This window comes from Mytilus trossulus, chromosome 6, assembly GCF_036588685.1.
Source record: "Mytilus trossulus isolate FHL-02 chromosome 6, PNRI_Mtr1.1.1.hap1, whole genome shotgun sequence".
In the NCBI taxonomy this organism is placed as follows: Eukaryota; Metazoa; Mollusca; class Bivalvia; order Mytilida; family Mytilidae; genus Mytilus; species Mytilus trossulus.
The window spans coordinates 15,168,418-15,189,162 of record NC_086378.1 but is presented as its reverse complement, the minus strand read 5'-3'; the positions used below and the strand labels follow the sequence as shown (position 1 = coordinate 15,189,162).

The following is a 20,745-nucleotide window of genomic DNA, read 5'->3' as shown; positions in this document are numbered from 1 at the left end:
TATACACTTGAAATAATATCTAGGAGTCAGAAACAAGCAAAGTTGCCTTCACAAACCTTTCAAAAAGAAAAACCCAGTTAAATTCAGTTGTATAAAAAAAAAGTTTGTTGTTGCATATTATTTCTTAAACTAATTTCAGTAGTAAGTATATCATATATGTCTGTTTTGTTAAAAAAGAAAACTTTTTTTTGGCAAAATTAACCAGTATTGACAGAAACTCCCTACTCTGGCCAGTTCCGGCAGGCGGACCTGACCCGACAGTTGGTTGCAGGGTTGACCAGTTGACCTGACCTGACCTGACAAATGGTTGCAGGCTAATCATGTATAAAACTACATTGTAAACTTAATAATTTCAACTACTCTAAAAATGTTGAGGAAAAAAGATAGAAGTGTAACAAAGTTGTTTTACATACATTGTTCATAGTGTGCTTTTCTACTGGTAAATTATTGATTGAAATCATTGAATTTATAACTTTGATATTAACCAATTGTTTTCATGATGCAATTGCTTAATCAGAATATAACAATTGTGCAATAAGATTGATTTTATATTCCATATTTTGTTAACAGATGGCACCTTCACTGCTTAGACATGAAAGCTGCACTAAGTCAACGACATGCCATGCCTAATCAACCAGCTGCTCTTAAATTCTACGTTAAAGAAATTAGAGTGTTTAAACAGGGTATTGTCCAGGAATTCTTTATTGATGATGTGTACATTGGAAGGAAAGCTCCTGTTGATGATTTAGATAGTAAGTTGGAATCATTTCTTACTAACAGTTAGCTAATAATAAGTTTGATTGTATTCAATCATTTAATAATAACTATAAAGGTTTTGCTTTCATTTAGGATGTGAATTGTTTGACACTAATGGTGGATAGTTACCTCATTGGCAAACTCCGGATTTTTATATGAAAAAATTATACAATTTTAAAAATTGTAAGTTTATTATATGTATTAGCCATGAAGTTGTTCTTTATTACAGTTTTACTTTAGTTTGCTATGCACATTTTGTCATGCTTTTGTAAAACAATATTTGTATATAAAAGCCACACCTTCCATTTAATAAGTATCTAATTTTCAGGGATCCTGTCCCGACCACCACTTCCAATTAGTTCACATGTATGATATAGATATATATAAGTAACAAAATTTAAATCACACTTTCACTATTGCATACTTTTCTTTCTATTTTTCAGAAGTAAATGAGTATAGAATTTTACCATCAAAACCAAACAATGCCTTGATGGAATCAGTATCTGTTGTTTCACCTTCAATTGGTGTTTATGAAATAACTTTTACACCTCATGATTGTGGCTACAATTTCCCTGCACTAACACCAGTTATTCCCCTTGTTACTGGCGGCCAGGTGGCAGTATCCCGAACAACAGAGGCATCACCACCATTGACAGGAACATACGATGTTGAATTTAATGGTGAAACTGTAACAGGTAACTCTAACTAACAAAAGTAGCATGAGAAATAAAGTAAAAGATCTATGACACAATAAAGTATCTAAATCTTTTTAACCAGTCTATTATTTTCCATCTTTTAACTATTGTATTAATTTAGTATTTTAAATTTATATCTGTAAGACATAAAAAGAACTTAACCTTATAAAGTAATGCCAGTAAAAATCTTGAATGCATAACTGTAAGTACAGATATTATTACGTAAAATGGGACAAGGTTATAATCACAGCAATTTTTTTCTCAATATCGCTACAATTAAAATAAAAAACACATTTTAGTCCAAAATGAAAAATGTTTGCATTAATTTCTAAATTTACAGTATTTTTTTGTTTTTTCACCAAATCTCATACTGGTAAAAATGAAAGGTCACATGTTTATCTGAAACCTATTGTGTTGACAATTTTGTTTTGAAAGCATTATTGACTTATTAATAATATTGAACATTTTTCAGGTATTGACTACAATCTAGAAAATGAATTGTTAGCAGATGAACTGGAAACCATACCAGGAATTGGTAATCTAGGTGTTAAACGGTCAGGAGACTGTGCTAACTTTCATTATGACATCACATTTCTGTCTCGTCCTGGAGATGTCCCACCTTTGAATGTAAGTTGTATTCAAGATGTCAGTTAAATCAGGAAATCAGGACATTCAAAGCTCAGGGAACTGTGCTAACTTTCATTAGGTTATCACATTTCTGTCACATCCTTGAGATGTTCCACCTCTGAATGTAAGTACATGTACCATTTCAGAATGTCAGTAAAAACATTTAATGCTCAGGGGACTTTTATTATGGGTCCTACTAAAATGCGCCCGGGTGAAGAAAAAGCGCCCAGGGAAAATAAAAAGCGCCCGGAGAAGAAAATGTAGCGCCTGGGGAACAGAAAAAGCCCCCGGGGAAAATATTTAGATATTTTATTGGCATGAGACAACTTTGTTAAGTTATGGACATTGATTTTTTTTTTAAATTTTAGACAAGTAATTTGCAAATTCAAATTTTTGATTATTTGATTATCTAGTTTAAAAAATAATTAATGATTATGTGATACTGTGATTACTTGGGCACCCCCATGAGTGGCCTCATTTCTATTCTGTTATAACTTCAGATTGATGGTAGTGGTATAAACGGAGTTGGTGTTTTAGTTACCTCACAGAAAATAGAAGATGGTGGATTGTGGTTTGGTCCAATTTTTGGAGAGTTTTTAAGAACATTTCATTTAAAACCTCAGGTTTGTATGATTGTGTTATAAAATTTTGTCTGTGTGTATGTCCTTCCATTGAAGGAAATTTAAAGAAATGCCAGAAATAAAGCAATATTGTTTGAGAAATGCCTCTTGCAAAAATTTACAAATTCCAAAAGCCAAAACAGAGCTTTATAAAAAATCTTTTATATATTCAGGATCTATTTTATGGAATAATTTACCAATATCCCTGAAAAAATCAACATCAAGTACAAGCTCATTCAAAAAAGATTTAAAAAATTACTGGTTGGAACATTAAGAAGCTGTGTTTTTTATATGCATAATTATTTTCACACACTTACTCAAACTTGTTATTGTTGATGTTATTACTATAAATAAAGAATTATTATTATTATTATTATTATTATTGGTCATGTGAATGTTAGATGGTAATGTTAACAGCATAATTTAATTGGTGTAACGGTCATGTGACTGAAGCCTGTCTGTCAGTTGGGACTCCAATTATTATTTTCACATGTAATCAGCAAGAAATACCATTCTTGAATGTTCATTATGCTGTTATGTCAGGAATTTGAACTCTTTTGAGAAATGTCTCCAGAATATCACATCCTGTTTTCTTACAATCACATATGACCTATGGAATAAATTTAGTTATATTTGCTAAAGTATGATCATAGAATGGTGTCTTTTCTTTCTACATGTATCTTTTCAGGTGTCTGTTGATATTCAATCACTATTTTATTGGCCCCGCAATGAAGTTGTCACTGCCATATAGTTTTACCCTTGTCCGTCATTCCGTACTTCCTTCATTCCGCAACAAACTATTATACAGAGCTTATTTCTTAACGCCTTCAGATATGAGGCAGATTTTTGGAATGTGAGTTAACCATGATGACTTACAGATCAAGTTTTAGTTTCCATTTGCTCTGCTAATTTTTGCCGAAATTACGAGCTTTGGACTTTGATAAATTGTTGAAAATCACAGTTATACATCTTTTTTATTTATAGCGAACCCTATTGAACCTTTCTATAGATTCACCTGCAAGTTACCTGTCCATTTAAACTTTTGGCAGTTCTATTGTCCCATCTAACAAATACAACAGGTATTGTTCTCTGTATAGTTTATTCACCAGGACCTTTAAATTTCTTCTAAGAGAAATATATCACTCATTGATTAATTTACCTGAGTAAAAAAATTATCTGCTAAATTAGATGGAAATAACATGTGTACTATTTATAAAAAACTGTATATGAGTTTGAATGTATTATAATTTCAATCTGTTGAATGTAAACACTAATTCAAACATTAATAAAAGTTGATTCCTAAAAAAAATTAACATTCCTATTTCCAAAAAAAAATTGATAAAAAAAACCTAAAAATGTTGATGTTTACATATTAAGGCCTTCTTACAAGTATTCTATAACTAAACAAAAACTAAAAAATACAAATTTTCATACGAACAATACTTTTTATTTTAAAAACAAACTGTTTATGATTAAGTTATTATTTATTTTGAACATGTTGAAAAATATATTATAAATGTTTAATAAACATGAAATCACAGGCATTTTTTTTTATGTGAAACATGTGATTTCTATCAATTTAGCAGATAAATTTTCTACTGAGGTAGATTAATCAATGAGTGATATATTTCTCTTAGAAGAAATTTAAAGGTCTGAGTGAATAAACTATACAGAGAACAATACCTGTTGTATTTGTTAGATGGGACAATAGAACTTACAAAAGTTTAAATGTACAGGTAACTTGCAGGTGAATCTATAGAAAGGTTCAATAGGGTTCGCTATAACACCTTCAGATATTGGGCTGATTTTTATGCTCCATTTATGGGCATTATGTTTTCTTCAGGTTAAAGTTTTTGGTCGAGGTACTTTTTGATTAAGTTGAAGTCCAGTCAACTTGAAACTTAGTACACATGTTCCCTATATATATGATATGATCTTTCTAATTTTAATGCCAAATTAGAGATTTTTCCCAATTTTCATGATCCATTGAACATAGAAAATGAAAGTGTGGATGGGAACACATTCTTGTTGGTATGTAAGTTAACCATGATGAGTTACAGATCAAGTTTAAGTTTTGTTCCGCTCTGATATTTTTGGCCTAGTTCTACAGACTTTTTTCTATACAACTTCAGATTTTGAGCTGATTTTTGATATGTTAGACTAACATCATGTTAGTGATCACATGTGTTGTTGAAATTGCAGATTTTTCAACTTTTTGTGACGGGGCCATTTGTGTTGTTTTGACACATCTAGAATTTTTTCTATCTTTTCAGGTGTCTGTTGTTGTCAATAATATCCTGTAACCTGTTTTTTTCTTTCTATCTTTTCAGGTGTCTGTTGTCAATAATATCCCGTAACTAGTTTTTTTTCTTTCTATCTTTTCAGGTATCTGTTGTTGTTAATGATATCCCGTCCCTATGTGACAATGACTGTACATTTGAGTGGTCATCAACCAAAACACCTTCATTAATTGCAAGCAGTCCCCTTATAGGTAAGTGAAGTTAAGAAATCTACAAGCCATGAGTAGTTTTTAAATGGTATACAGAATTAACTTTTGATCAGCCAAAGACTTTATGGATGAAACAAAGCACAATGTACTGTTATTTCAGATTGCCTGCCGTTTCAAAATGTTTTTCAAGAATAGCAACAAGATAAAGCCCCCCCCCCCCCCCCCCCCCCCCCCAAAAAAAAAAAGAAAAGAAAAAAAGTGAAATTTTGTATTTTTTTGGAGCTTCTTTTTTTTTTTTTTTAACTCTGATTCACTCAAAAAAATCAATTTATTGTAACTAAAATAAAACATAATACTACAAAACATGATGTACTATTTTTCAGAGAGACACAAGTTTACAGGTAGAGATTTGTGTGTATTTGTTGTTTGTGTTCTTTCCTATAATCAGATAACTCATTATCAGACATGTGACAGAGTTGTCAATCCACAATGGAGATTTGGAAATTTTAGCTGGAGTTTGGGCCTCATAACTGGAGATTTTTTATTTTTTTTTATGCCCCACCTACGATAGAAGAGGGGCATTATGTTTTCTGGTGTGTGCCTATGTTCTTTCGTTTGTTCGTCTGTCTGTGCGTCCATTCGCCAGTCTTCAGGTTTTTTTGGTCAAGGTAGTTTTTGATGAAGCAGAAGTTCAATCAACTTGAAACTTAGTACACTTGTTGCTTATGATATGATCTTTCTAATTTTAAAGCCAAATTAGATTTTTGTCCCTAATTTCACACTCCACTGAACATAGAAAATGAAAGTGGAAGTTTCAGGTTAAAGTTTTTGGTCAAGGTAGTTTTTGATGAAGCTAAAGTCCAATCAACTTGAAACTTAGTACACTTGTTGCTTCTGATATGATCTTTCTAATTTTAAAGCCAAAATAGACTTTTGGCCCTAATTTCACACTCCACTGAACATAGAAAATGAAAGTGGAAGTTTCAGGTTAAAGTTTTTGGTCAAGGTAGTTTTTGATGAAGCTAAAGTCCAATCAACTTGAAACTTAGTACACTCGTTGCTTATGATATGATCTTTCTAATTTTAAAGCCAAAATAGACTTTTGGCCCTAATTTCACACTCCACTGAACATAGAAAATGAAAGTGGAAGTTTCAGGTTAAAGTTTTTGGTCAAGGTAGTTTTTGATGAAGCTAAAGTCCAATCAACTTGAAACTTAGTACACTTGTTGCTTATGATATGATCTTTCTAAACTTAGTACACTTGTTGCTTATGATATGATCTTTCTAAACTTAGTACACTTGTTGCTTATGATATGATCTTTCTAAAATTAGTACACTTGTTGCTTATGATATGATCTTTCTAAACTTAGTACACTTGTTGCTTATGATATGATCTTTCTAATTTTAAAGTCATATTAGATTTTTTATCCAATTTCACAGTCCATTGAACATGTAAATGATAGTGCGAGTGGGGCATTTGTGTACTTAGGACACATTCTTGATTTTTAAATGATAAACTGCATATCTTCCTTTTTAGCTCACCTGGCCCGAAGGGCCAAGTGACATTTTCTCATCACTTGGCGTCCAGGGTCCGTCATCGTCCATCGTCCTGCGTCCGTCGTCGTTAACTTTTACAACAATCTTCTCCTGAAACTACTTGGTCAAATAAAATCAAACTTGGCCACAATCATCATTGGGGTATCTAGTTGAAAAGTTGTGTCCGATGACCTGGCCATCCAACCAAGATGGCTGCCATGGCTAAAAATAGAACATAGGGGTAAAACACAGTTTTGGCTTATAACTCAAAAACCAATTTTTAAGCATTTAAAGCAAATCTGACATGGGGTTTAAATTGTTTATCAGTTCAAGATCTATCTGCCCTGAAATTTTCAGATGAATTAGACAACTGGTTGTTAGGTTGCTGCCCCTGAATTGGTAATTTTAAGGAAATTTTGCTGTTTTTATTATCTTGAATATTGTTATAGATAGAGATAAACTATAAACTGCAAAAATGTTCAGCAAAGTAAGATTTCACAAATAAGCCAACAGGACCAAAATGGTCAGTTGACCCCTTTAGGAGTTATTGCCCTTTATAGTCAATTCTTAACCATTTTTCGTAAATCTTAGTTATCTTTTTCAAAATCTTCTCTAAAACTATTGGGCCAAATTAAACCAAACTTGGTCACAATCCTCATTGGGGTATTTAGATTAAAAATTGTTTTTGGTGACCCGGCCAACTGACCAAGATGGCACCATGGCTAAAAATAGAACATAGGGGTAAAATGCAGTTTTTGGCTTATAACTCAAAAACCAATGCATTTAGAGCAAATCTGATAGGGGTTGACATTGTTTATCAGGGCAAGATCTATCTGCTCTAAAATTTTCAGATGGAGTGGCCAACTGGTTGTTAAGTTGCTGCCCCTGAATTGGTAATTTTAAGGAAATTTTGCTGTGAGCTTTTCTCATCACTTGGCGTCCGTCGTCCATCGTTGTCGTCGTCCGTCGTTAGCTTTTACAAAAATCTTCTCCTCTGAAACTACTGGGCCAAATTAAACCAAACTTGGCCACAATCATCATGGGGTATCTAGTTTAAAAAATGTGTCAGATGACCCCGCCAACCAACCAAGATGGCCACCATGGCTAATAATAGAACATAGGGGTAAAATGCAGTTTTTGGCTTATAACTCAAAAGCCAAAGCATTTAGAGAAAATCTGACATGGGGCGGATAAATTGTTTATCAGGTCCAGATCTATCTGCCCTTAAATTTTCAGACAAATCACACAACTCGTTGTTGGGTTGCTGCCCCTGAATTTGTAATTTTAAGGAAATTTTGCTGTTTTTGGTTATTATCTTGAATATTATTATAGATAGAGTTAAGCTGTAAACAGCAATAATGTTTAGCAAAGTATGATTTACAAATAAGTCAACAAGACAGAAATGGTCAGTTGACCCCTTTAAGAGTTATTGCCCTTTATAGTCAATTTTTAACCATTTTTCGTAAATCTTAGTTATCTTTTACAAAAATCTTCTCCCTGAAACTACTGGGCCAAATTAATCAAAACTTGGCAACAATTATCTTTGGGGTATATAGTTTAAAAAATGTGTGGCGTGACCTGGTCAACCAACCAAGATGGCCCCCACAGCTAAAAATAGAACATGGGGGTAAAATGCAGTTTCTGGCTTATTACTCAAAAACCAAAGCATTTAGAGCTAATCTGTCAGGGGGATAATTGTTTATCAGGTCAAGATCTATCTGCCCTGAAATTTTCAGACGAATCGAACAACCCTTTCATTATAGATAGAGATAGTTGTAAGCAGCAAGACTGTTTAGTAAAGTAAGATTTACAAACACATCACCATCACCAAAACACAATTTTGTCATGAATCCATCTGCTTCCTTGTTTAATATTCACATAGACCAAGGTGAGCGACACAGGCTCTTTAGAGGCTCTAGTTTTTTGGCCTCACAGTTCAATTTGTTTATTTGCCTTTAAATCTTGCTAAGTCTGTTTTGTTTTAGTTTTCCTTTTATGGTTTTTGTCTCACCTGAGACAAAAGTCCCAGCATGCAAGACATAGGTATTACTATACGGCGGCAGCAATGTAAACTATTTGTACAAATGTTGTAGAAAGCTTTATTTTTCAGAAGGTAGTAAATCTGCATATATTATTGTTATTTTTATTGAAAGTTGCAGTAGTGTAAATAGTAACTTATTATACCCCACGCAACGAGTTGCCGAGGGTATAATATTTTTGACCCATCCGTCCGTCTTTCAGTCCGTCCGTCCGTCTGTCAGTCCTGTTTCTTGTCATCGCAACTCCTCTCAAACCACACAACAGAATTTCACGAAACCTTTTCAGAAAATAAGGACATACTATGTAGTTGTGCATATCGACGGGAAATTGCGATTCAATTTTTTTTTCTAGGAGTTACGCTCCTTTCAACTTATTTACTATAATGTACTACTGCAACAGTTTGTCATCGCAACTCCTCTCAAACCACACAACAGAATTTCACGAAACCTTTTCAGATAGTAAGGACATACAATGTAGTTGTGCATATCGACGGGAAATTGTGATTCAATTTTTTTGTCTAGGAGTTACGCCCCTTTGAACTTATTTGCTTCAATGTACTACTGCAACAGTTTGTCATCGCAACTCCTCTCAAACCACACAACAGAATTTCACGAAACCTTTTCAGATAATAAGGACATACTATGTAGTTGTGCATATCGACGGGAAATTGCGATTCAATTTTTTGTCTAGGAGTTACGCCCCTTTGAACTTTTTTGCTTCAATGTACTACTGCAACAGTTTGTCATCGCAACTCCTCTCAAACCACACAACAGAATTTCAGGAAACCTTTTCAGATAATAAGGACATACTATTTAGTTGTGCATATCGACAGGAAATTGCGATTCAATTTTTTTTCTAGGAGTTGCACCCCTTTAAACTTATTTGCTTCAATGTACTTCTGCAACAGTTTGTCATCTCAACTCCTCTGAAACCACACAACAGAATTCCATGAAATTTTGTAGATAACAAGGACATACTATTTAGATGTGCATATTGGCAGGAAATTAATTTTTCTTATACAATTTTTTTTTCTTTCACTTATTTAATTTCTCCAATGACAATGTGGGGACGTGGGGTATGTGAGCGTGCTCACTAAGGTTCTTTAATTAAACCACCAATTAGATGACATAGCAAGTCTCATAAAACCAATGAGCACTGTTTACAGCCAATCATGCATTTGCTAAATTTTCTAAAAAATTAATTCAGAATTCAATCTCATAAAATTAAGAATTTTAAGATGTGATAAAAATTCTATTTAAAAGACATTTCACTACATCAGAGATTAAATTATGTAAAAGTATAACTATATTCAAATTCTTTAATACTTTGAACTTTACAGTTCATCAGTGTAAATACAAACTTTCATAGTAAACAGGTAAACAGACAGAGAATGTCTCTGATTTTAAATGCAGTAAAAATGTGTTTCTTAAACTGGTTAACTGTTTGATGATGTTCTTTAAACTTCAAAGTTCAATAAATTTAAACACACTTGGTCAAGACTATTAATATTTCTTTATGAATTTTACTCTTATATTTGGGACACACTACATGTAAGATGAAATGGAATTCATCTTCAATACTCTTGATGGCAAATTGAATATATATGAGGTGACAACTCAATACTTTGGTAGCATCCAGTTTCATTTCTTATTTTTGAGCTCTTCGGTAGACAATAGGAATATATTTTTGTCGAGCCTGCAACTTTTGTTGCAGAAAGCTCGACATAGGGAAAGTGATCCGGCGGCGGCGGTGTACGCTCACTTCTTAAAAGCTTTATATTTTAGAAGGTAGAAGACCTGGATTCTTCATACTTTGTATATAGATGCCTCATATTCCGAACTTTCCGTCAGTCACATGTTCATGGTTCAGTGACTACTTGAAAAAAAAAGTTTAGATTTTTTGTAATGTTAAATTCTCTCTTATTATAAGTAATTGGATAACTATATGGTATGTGCGTACCTTGCAAGGTTTTCATGCCTGTCAGACAGTTTTCACTTGACCTCGACCTCATTTCATGGATCAGTGAACAAGGTTAAGTTTTCGTGGTCAAGTCCATATCTCAGATACTATAAGCAATAGGTCTAGTATATTCGGTGTATGGAAGGACTGTAAGGTGTACATGTCCAACTGGCAGGTGTCATCTGACCTTGACCTCATTTTCTTGTAGTGTTGTTCCGATGATCGGAATAAGTCGTAAATCAGTTGGTTGGGACTGGCGATGTCGATAATCGATTGGGATTTTGTTCAATCAATTTGCGTTAAAGGTTCCGGACGTTGAGCTTGTCAACTTCCGGTTCGTTTACTGTTTGCATTTCATATGCGCAGTCAAACAATATTAACCAAAAAATATCAGTCGATGACAGTAACAATGTCAAACATCCTATAATTAAAGAAATAACTAATTTCCTTCTTTATAAACGTGACAAAAAGCATTTGCAGATTGATGGAATGGTATTTAAGATTAATAACTTTGTATGAAATACTTTCTTTCAATACCGGTACTTGTTACTTGAGAGCGTACAAATAATTCTGATTTTAGACAAAATAATTCCGTTGCTTCATTAAAACGTGTTGCAAGTTGCCTTTTATTAATGTGTTATCCATTTGTAGCATCAAAAACGTCATATTCCTTTCCAGATTGCTTGCCAAACATCGTTTACTTTTGTAAATTTTCCGAAATTTGTCCGCCATTTATATTAATATAAGAATCACGAATCGGATACGGTTCAACTATGTAAAAATTCCGCATTCTTGCAATTATAAGTTCAGACGCACGAATGACACAATTGAAAGAAAATAATGATTACAAAAGTAATAAAAGCGTTCTACACGAATAAACAGACAGTGGCTTTATACCCATGTTTACTGTAAAATGCAAATGCATTGTTTTATTTTTTTCTGTTAATTTTAAATTTCTAAAAGTTAAAAAAAACTTTATATCTTTTCCTAATTTGAAGCATTCAAATGTTCATACAGCTATGTTATTGAAATTTTTTTGTGAGTTTCACCATTGAAATTTAGAAATGTTAGTGTCACTGTTGGTAATTAATGTTGTAATTATGAGATAAAATATGTTCAATATGAATCTTGATTCTTATATTAATTCATTGTTTTAACTGCCAAATAGATAATTATCAAAGGTACCAGAATTATAATTTAGTAGTAAGTACGCCAGAATATGAAATGGAAACAAAAGATCAAATATGAATATATAAACTCTGCAATGATATGGATATACACATTAGACAAGTACAATGAGACTAAATGCATGATTTCCTTTAAAAAAAGAGGGCAAGGCGTTATGATCCGATTATAACCGATAGTTGGTTGGTTGCTGTCAACCGATTGTAATAGATAATCGGTTGGTAATTTCAACTGATTATCCAACACAATTTTCTTGGTTCAGTGGTTATAGTTAAGTTTTTGTGTTTTGGTCTGTTTTTCTTATACTATATGCAATAGGTCTAATATAATTGGTGTATGGAATAATTGTAAGGTGTACATGTCTAGATGACAGGTGTCATCTGACCTTGACCTCATTTTCATGGTTCAGTGGTCAAAGTTAAGTTTTTATACGACCGCAAATTTTGAAAAAATTTTCGTCGTATATTGCTATCACGTTGGCGTCGTCGTCGTCGTCGTCGTCGTCGTCGTCGTCCGAATACTTTTAGTTTTCGCACTCTAACTTTAGTAAAAGTGAATAGAAATCTATGAAATTTTAACACAAGGTTTATGACCACAAAATGAAGGGTGGTATTGATTTTGGGAGTTTTGGTCCCAACATTTTAGGAATTGGGGGCCAAAAAGGGCCCAAATAAGCATTTTCTTGGTTTTCGCACTATAACTTTAGTTTAAGTTAATAGAAATCTATGAAATTTTGACACAAGGTTTATGACCACAAAAGAAAGGTTGGGATTGATTTTGGGAGTTTTGGTTTCAACAGTTTAGGAATTAGGGGCCAAAAAAGGGCCCAAATAAGCATTATTCTTGGTTTTCCCACAATAACTTTGGTTTAAATTAATAGAAATCAATGAAATTTAAACACAATGTTTATGACCACAAAAGGAAGGTTGGTAGCGATTTTGGGAGTTGAGGTCCCAATAGTTTAGGAATTAGGGGCCAAAAAGGGACCCAAATAAGCATTTTTCTTGGTTTTCGCACCATAACGTTAGTATAAGTAAATAGAAATCTATGAAATTTAAACACAAGGTTGATGACCATAAAAGGAAAGTTGGTATTGATTTTGGGAGTTTTGGTCCAGACAGTTTAGGAAAAAGGGGCCCAAAGGGTCCAAAATTAAACTTTGTTTGATTTCATCAAAATTGAATAATTGGGGTTCTTTGATATGCCGAATCTAACTGTGTATGTAGATTCTTAACTTTTGGTCCCGTTTTCAAATTGGTCTACATTAAGGTCCAAAGGGTCCAAAATTAAACTTAGTTTGATTTTAACAAAAATTGAATCATTGGGGTTCTTTGATATGCTGAATCTAAAAATGAACTTAGAATTTTTATTATTGGCCCAGTTTTCAAGTTGGCCCAAATCGGGGTCCAAAATTAAACTTTGTTTGATTTCATCAAAAATTGAATAAATGGGGTTCTTTGATATGCCAAATCTAAATGTGTATTTAGATTCTTCATTTTTGGTCCCGTTTTCAAATTGGCCTACATTGAGGTCCAAAGAGTCCAAAATTAAACTAAGTTTGATTTTAACTAAAATTAAATTCTTGGGCCTCTTTGATATGCTGAATCTAAACATGTACTTAGATTTTTGATTATGGGCCCAGTTTTCAAGTTGGTCCATATCAGGATCTAAAATTATTATATGAAGTATTGTGGAATAGCAAGTCTTTTCAATTGCACAGTATTGTGCAATGGCAAGAAATATCTAATTTCACAATATTGTGAAATAGCAAATTTTTTTTTAATTAGAGTTATCTTTCTTTGTCCAAAATAGTAAGCAAGAAATATCTTATTGCAAGAATTTTTTTTAATTGGAGTTATCTTTCTTTGTCCAGAATCAACTTAAATCTTTGTTATATACAATATACAATGTATATTCACTTTTTACTACCAACTGATAAATTCAAATAATCTTTACCATTCAGTGATAACAAGCAGTTTTTTTACATTTTATTTACATTTTATTTTATGATGTATTTAAATGAGTAGTTATTGTTGCAAACTCCATTAGAATATTTTAATTGAGATTAGTTTTGGAATAAGGGAGAGGGGGATGTGATTAAAAAATTGGGTTCAATTTTTCTCATTTGAAATTTCATAAATAAAAGAAAATTTCTTCAAACATTATTTTGAGAGGATTAATATTGAACAGCATAGTGAATTGCTCTAAGAGAAAACAAAAATTTTAAGTTCATTAGAACACATTCATTCTGTGTCAGAAACCTATGCTGTGTCAACTATTTAATCACAATCCAAATTTAGAGCTGAATCCAGCTTGAATGTTGTGTCCATACTTGCCCCAGCCGTTCCGAGTTCAACCTCTGCGGTCGTATAAAGCTACGCCCTGCGAAGCATCTGGTTTAGTTTTGGTCTATTTTTCTTATACTTTATGCATTAGGTCAACTATATTTGGTGTATGAAAATATTTTATAATCTATATGTTGGTAACCCAGGTTTTATTTGACCTTGACCTCATTTTCATGGTCCGTTGCTAAGTTTTAAGTGTTTGTGTTTCGGTCTGTTTTTCTTTATTTAATAAGCAATAAGTCAACTATATTTGTTGTATTGAAGAATTGTTAGCTGTACATGTCTGCCTGGCATGGTTCATCTGACCTTGACCTCATTTTCATGGTTCATTGATCAATGTTTCATTTTCTGTTCAATGTTGAGTTTATGTGACAGTTGTAACAAAGCTTTATATTTAGGTCTATCAATATAGTATCAAGGATTAGTAAAGAAGGCGAGACATTTCAGTATGTGCACTCTTGTGTCAAATAAAATTGTTATTTAAAACTTTTTATAATGTATTTATAGATATTATAAGTCACCATAACTTGCAGCTGCACATTTTGGTAATATTTACAGAGGGTCCTAAAGGGGGTACTGAAACATGTGAAATAAAAATTGCAAAAACCAAGCACTAGCAATAAAATTGTAAATATTAAGGAAAAAAGTACTAGCAGTTATTACTCGGCCATTCTTTGCGATCATGTAGCCATTATTGATGGACATGAAGACTTTTAGCATCTGCTACTTGTATCTGATTTGGAAAAAAAAATATTATTCATAGTAATTTGATGGACTTAATATTACACAGAGTTGGGGTAATTGTAATTGTAATCGTTAATCAGCTGTAATTGATTACAATTTTTCAAGTAATCATTGTAATCATTAATCAGCTTAAATTCTGATTACATGTAATTTAATTTAATCAATTACTTTTCAAAATGCCCTGTAATCCTGATTACTTTATGATTACATTCTGATTACAATGCAAAAAATCTTAAACTGTGGTCAATAAATGAAACTTTTTGTTATTCTTATTTAATTTATATTGAACATGTTTAAAAAGATAGTTTGGTTTACTTTTTTTTAATATAAAACATGACAATTAGTTTGTTTACTTCAGTAAAAATAAACTGTTTCAGTATTAAAAAGTCATCAATAGCCTAAAAAGAGACATATAATACAATTATATGTTTCTGGCCTTAGCAAAAGACATTGTACATATATTCACAATTTAAAGATGTACATATATATATATTTGATGATAACTGGTATATTCAAGTAATACTTTTCTTTTACCCTTAATTATAATCTTTTGTTAATGTTGTGATTTTTGTCATCTTTGAATTGACAAGTAGGAAACCAATTAAGGTTTGTTTTTATTGCAATTACCAACTGAGTATAGCTGTAGGACACTATATATGGTAAAAGATGAATCAGACATGTGATAATTTATTCAATTAGCACAAAATTAATTAAAAGTTGGACAAATATCTTGTTTAAAATAAGCAAATATTTGTATGTATTTGGACTGGACATGTAAAATGCAATGATTTTTAGCACTGGTATTTTGTTTACAATTTGATTAAACTGTTACAATATTTCATCCATATTTTAACTCCCATAAACTGCACCTTGAAACAAATATAAATTAAAGTCTAGAATATGTCAGAAGACACACAGCAATTGCTTTTTATAAAGCTATATTCAATTGAAGTCAAAATAATTCAGAGATTAATGATGATAAAGTGCAATGGGTCGTAACCAGTGACACAATGTTCATGTATGTATGAAGTGAACTTTTGAGGTTTATTAAATAGTCGAAGTTTGAAGTTATCATTTTATAATATAGCAAACACAATACTTTCTAAAAACTGCTACAGTTATATATTAAATGTTTATTCATTCCCATCATTCAAAATGTGTGTTTTTTAAATTCATTGTAATCAGATGTAATCATGATTACTTTGACAATGTAATCATTAATTTGATCAGACACTTTCAGAAATGATGTAATCATTAATTTAATTTAATTGTACAAATGACAAAGTAATTGTTATTTAATCAATTACATTGAAAGTAATCGGACCCATCTCTGATATTACATAGCATACATATTAGATTACACAAGTTTCAAAAGGTACTACAACACACTGACTTTGAGTTAGTTCTAATTTACTTCTTAATCAACAATGCAAGCTTGTTGTTAGGTGTGAGCCAAGGCTCCTGTGTTGAAGGCTGTACATTGACCTATATTGGTTTACTTTTATAAATTGTTATATAATAAATGGATGGAGAGTTGTCTCACTGGCACTTACACAACATCTTCCTATATCTACTAAGCACAAGAAAATAAAAGCACCGATACAAAACACAGTCAATAAATAAGGGGAAACTCGAAGCATGCACATCAAACCAAACACGAGAAAACGAGAAATAAAACACCAAAACAAGAAAATAAAAAGGCCGAAAATGTTGCACGAAAATAACCCTTTACCACCCTCTTTACAGGCTACTGTTGTACCAATGTGAACATAACCTTATTAGAAGTGGGACATTTAAAGACGTATCGTATCCGTTTCTGATACGTTGACGTATCTGAGAAAATATCTATGTGTTATTGTTTATTAGATTATTTTCAGGTTTAAAGATATGTCTTTCTATGTTTGATATCTTTCTTCAATTTATACCCATTGCTATACTCTTTTAATTACATTACAGTTTTCAATTTATGAATACTAGTACTCGTGTATATCTATTCACTCGATATTTAAACCATCACCACTTCTCCGTCGTGAATTTAAGATTGATGAGCAATGGTACAATAGAGATTTGCCATATTGTGCATATATACAAAGGAAACTACATTCAGAAAATCGGGACTGTGTGGCAAATATACTAAAATCTACAGACTTGAATAAAGAGATTTTTATCATAAAATTTTAAACATAGTTTACACACTTCTTAATGTGCTAGCGTTTATTGTTACCAAAAAGTCATTTAATACCAACTATTCAAAAACAAAACTCGTATTAATTCCGAGATTAAGTCACTAAAGTCGAGCGCACCCTAAAAAGTGTACTTCACTACATATTTGAAAAAAGGATTGCCTGCTACATTTTAATTTATAAATTTAGTTTAATGGTAATCAGTAATCAATTCGACTCATATGATGTGGATGATTCAATTCCCTTTTATAAGCAAATCTAAAGTAAGTGTATGAATGGATAGTTCTAATGATTTAAATATCAAGTTTCAAAACATATACAAGTATATAGACTGACACGGAAATCACGTGATTGTTATATGTGTGTAAATGTTAGCTTCTGTTGTCGTCCGTGTAATGTTTTCATAATTGTATTATAAGTACTGAAATAAAGTAGAAACATCATTTTTAGGGCAATAAATATAATCAAGTCCAGATTTTGACATACAAGAACCATGTATGTAAACATAACTAATACATAAATTAAACATTTATTCAACATTATTTAAATATCAGAAATGAAAGAGATACAAAATATACATTGCCCTTTCCTTTTCCCCCAATCTCTTTTCCCTTTTTCTCGATTACTATTACTATTTTTTAAAGCACGTAAATAATTACTTGAATAATAACCCATATATACGTTTAGATACGTCAACGTATCAGATACGGATACGATACGTCTTTAAATGTCCCACTTCTATTAAGATGTCATCCGTTTTACAGGAGAGTCTGGTACAAATGTCACTATAACTGGATCAGGATTTGATACTTCACCGGAAAATAACATTGTAATGATTGGAGATGTTGACTGCTACACATTTGAAGCAAAAGCCGATGGGACAGAAATCCAGTGTACTGCAGGCGAGGGTCCTAGAAATGTTGAGGATATAACAGTGAGAGTGATTGAAAAAGGCTATGCTACTGGAACAAGGACATTTATTTTCGATGGGAGTGTGATTGATTTTTCACCAACAATAGTCAGTTTAGGAGGTAAGACTTTTACTTATAGTTTACTGTACTGATATTTTCAGTTGTCAGTTTAGTTTGTTCAGGAGGTTAGACTTTTACTTATAGTTTACTGTACTGATATTTTCAGTTGTCAGTTTAGTTTGTTTATGAGGTTAGACTTTTACTTATAGTTTACTGTACTGATATTTTCAGTTATCAGTTTAGTTTGTTTATGAGGTTAGACTTTTACTTATAGTTTACTGTACTGGTATTTTCAGTTGTCAGTTTAGTATGTTTAGGAGGTTAGAGTTTTACTGATAGTTTACTGTACTGATATTTCAGTTGTCAGTTTAGGAGGTAAGACTTTTACTTATAGTTTACTGTACTGATATTTTCAGTTGTCAGTTTAGTCTGTTTAGGAGGTTAGACTTTTACTTATAGTTTACTGTACTGATATTTCAGTTGTCAGTTTAGGAGGTAAGACTTTTACTTATAGTTTACTGTACTGATATTTTCAAGTTGTCAGTTTAGTTTGTTTAGGAGGTTAGACTTTTACTCATAGTTTACTGTACTGATATTTTCAGTTGTCAGTTAAGTTTGTTTATGAGGTTAGACTTTCACTTATAGTTTACTGTACTGATATTTTCAGTTGTCAGTTTAGGTTGTTTATGAGGTTAGACTTTTACTTATAGTTTACCTCTACTGATATTTTCAGTTGTCAGTTTAGTATGTTTAGGAGGTTAGAGTTTTACTGATAGTTTACTGTACTGATATTTCAGTTGTCAGTTTAGGAGGTAAGCCTTTTACTTATAGTTTACTGTACTGATATTTTCAGTTGTCAGTTTGGTTTGTTTAGGAGGTTAGACTTTTACTTATAGTTTACTGTACTGATATTTCAGTTGTCAGTTTAGGAGGTAAGACTTTTACTTATAGTTGACTGTACTGATATTTTCAGTTGTCAGTTTAGTCTGTTTAGGAGGTTAGACTTTTACTTATAGTTTACTGTACTGATATTTTCAGTTGTCAGTTTAGTTTGTTCAGGAGGTAAGACTTTTACTTATAGTTTACTGTACTGATATTTTCACTTGTCAGTTTAGGAGGTTATACTTTTACTTATAGTTTACTGTACTGATATTTTCACTTGTCAGTTTAGGAGGTTATACTTTTACTTATAGTTTACTGTCCTGATATTTTCAGTTGTCAGTTTAGGAGGTTATACTTTTACTTATAGTTTACTGTACTGATATTTTCAGTTGTCAGTTTGAGAGGTTAGACTTTTACTTATAGTTTACTTTACTGATATTTTCAGTTGTCAGTTTAGTCTGTTTAGGAGGTTAGACTTTTACTTATAGTTTACTGTACTGATATTTTCAGTTGTCAGTTTAGTATGTTTAAGAGGTTAGAGTTTTACTGATAGTTTACTGTACTGATATTTCAGTTGTCAGTTTAGGAGGTAAGCCTTTTACTTATAGTTTACTGTACTGATATTTTCAGTTGTCAGTTTGGTTTGTTTAGGAGGTTAGACTTTTACTTATAGTTTACTGTACTGATATTTCAGTTGTCAGTTTAGGAGGTAAGACTTTTACTTATAGTTGACTGTACTGATATTTTCAGTTGTCAGTTTAGTCTGTTAAGGAGGTTAGACTTTTACTTATAGTTTACTGTACTGATATTTTCAGTTGTCAGTTTAGAAGGTTAGACTTTTACTTACAGTTTACTGTACTGATATTTTCAGTTGTCAGTTTAGGAGGTTAGACTTTAACTTATAGTTTACTGTACTGATATTTTCAGTTGTCAGTTTAGGAGGTTAGACTTTTACTTATAGTTTACTGTACTGATATTTTCAGTTGTCAGTTTAGTCAGTTTAGGAGGTTAGACTTTTACTTATAGTTTACTGTACTGATATTTTCAGTTGGCAGTTTAGGAGGTTATACTTTTACTTATAGTTTACTGTACTGATATTTTCAGTTGTCAGTTTAGGAGGTTAGACTTTTACTTGTAGTTTACTGTACTGATATTTTCAGTTGTCAGTTTAGGAGGTTAGACTTCTACTTATAGTTTACTGTACTGATATTTTCAGTTGTCAATTTAGTTTGTTAAGGAGGTTAGACTTTTACTTATAGTTTACTGTACTGATATTTTCAGTTGTCAATATAGTCTGTTTAGGAGGTTAGACTTTTACTTATAGTTTACTGTACTTATATATCAGATATCATTTTAGGAGGTAAGACTTTTACTTATAGTTTACTGTACTGATATTTTCAGTTGTCGGTTGAGGAGGTTAGACTTTTACTTATAGTTTACTGTACTGATATTTTCAGTTGTCAGTTTAGTTTGTTCAGGAGGTTAGACTTTTACTTATAGTTTACTGTACTGATATTTTCAGTTGTCAGTTTAGTTTGTTTATGAGGTTAGACTTTTACTTATAGTTTACTGTACTGATATTTTCAGTTATCAGTTTAGTTTGTTTATGAGGTAAGACTTTTACTTATAGTTTACTGTACTGATATTTTCAGTTGTCAGTTTAGTATGTTTAGGAGGTTAGAGTTTTACTGATAGTTTACTGTACTGATATTTCAGTTGTCAGTTTAGGGGATAAGACTTTTACTTATAGTTT

The 20,745-nt window shown here is 31.9% G+C and overlaps 1 protein-coding gene across 1 annotated transcript in view; it reads left to right on the top strand.

The window, feature by feature from the left end:
* The window catches only part of LOC134722341 (fibrocystin-L-like), a 110,092-nt gene that overhangs the window by 11,774 nt on the left and 77,573 nt on the right, over window positions 1-20,745 (top strand). Inside the window, exons 13-18 of the mRNA XM_063585954.1 lie at window positions 571-752; window positions 1,200-1,451; window positions 1,924-2,078; window positions 2,579-2,701; window positions 5,084-5,189; window positions 17,904-18,170. Of these exons, the coding sequence (XP_063442024.1) occupies window positions 571-752; window positions 1,200-1,451; window positions 1,924-2,078; window positions 2,579-2,701; window positions 5,084-5,189; window positions 17,904-18,170 (1,085 nt within the window). The remainder of the gene's footprint in view (window positions 1-570; window positions 753-1,199; window positions 1,452-1,923; window positions 2,079-2,578; window positions 2,702-5,083; window positions 5,190-17,903; window positions 18,171-20,745) is intronic.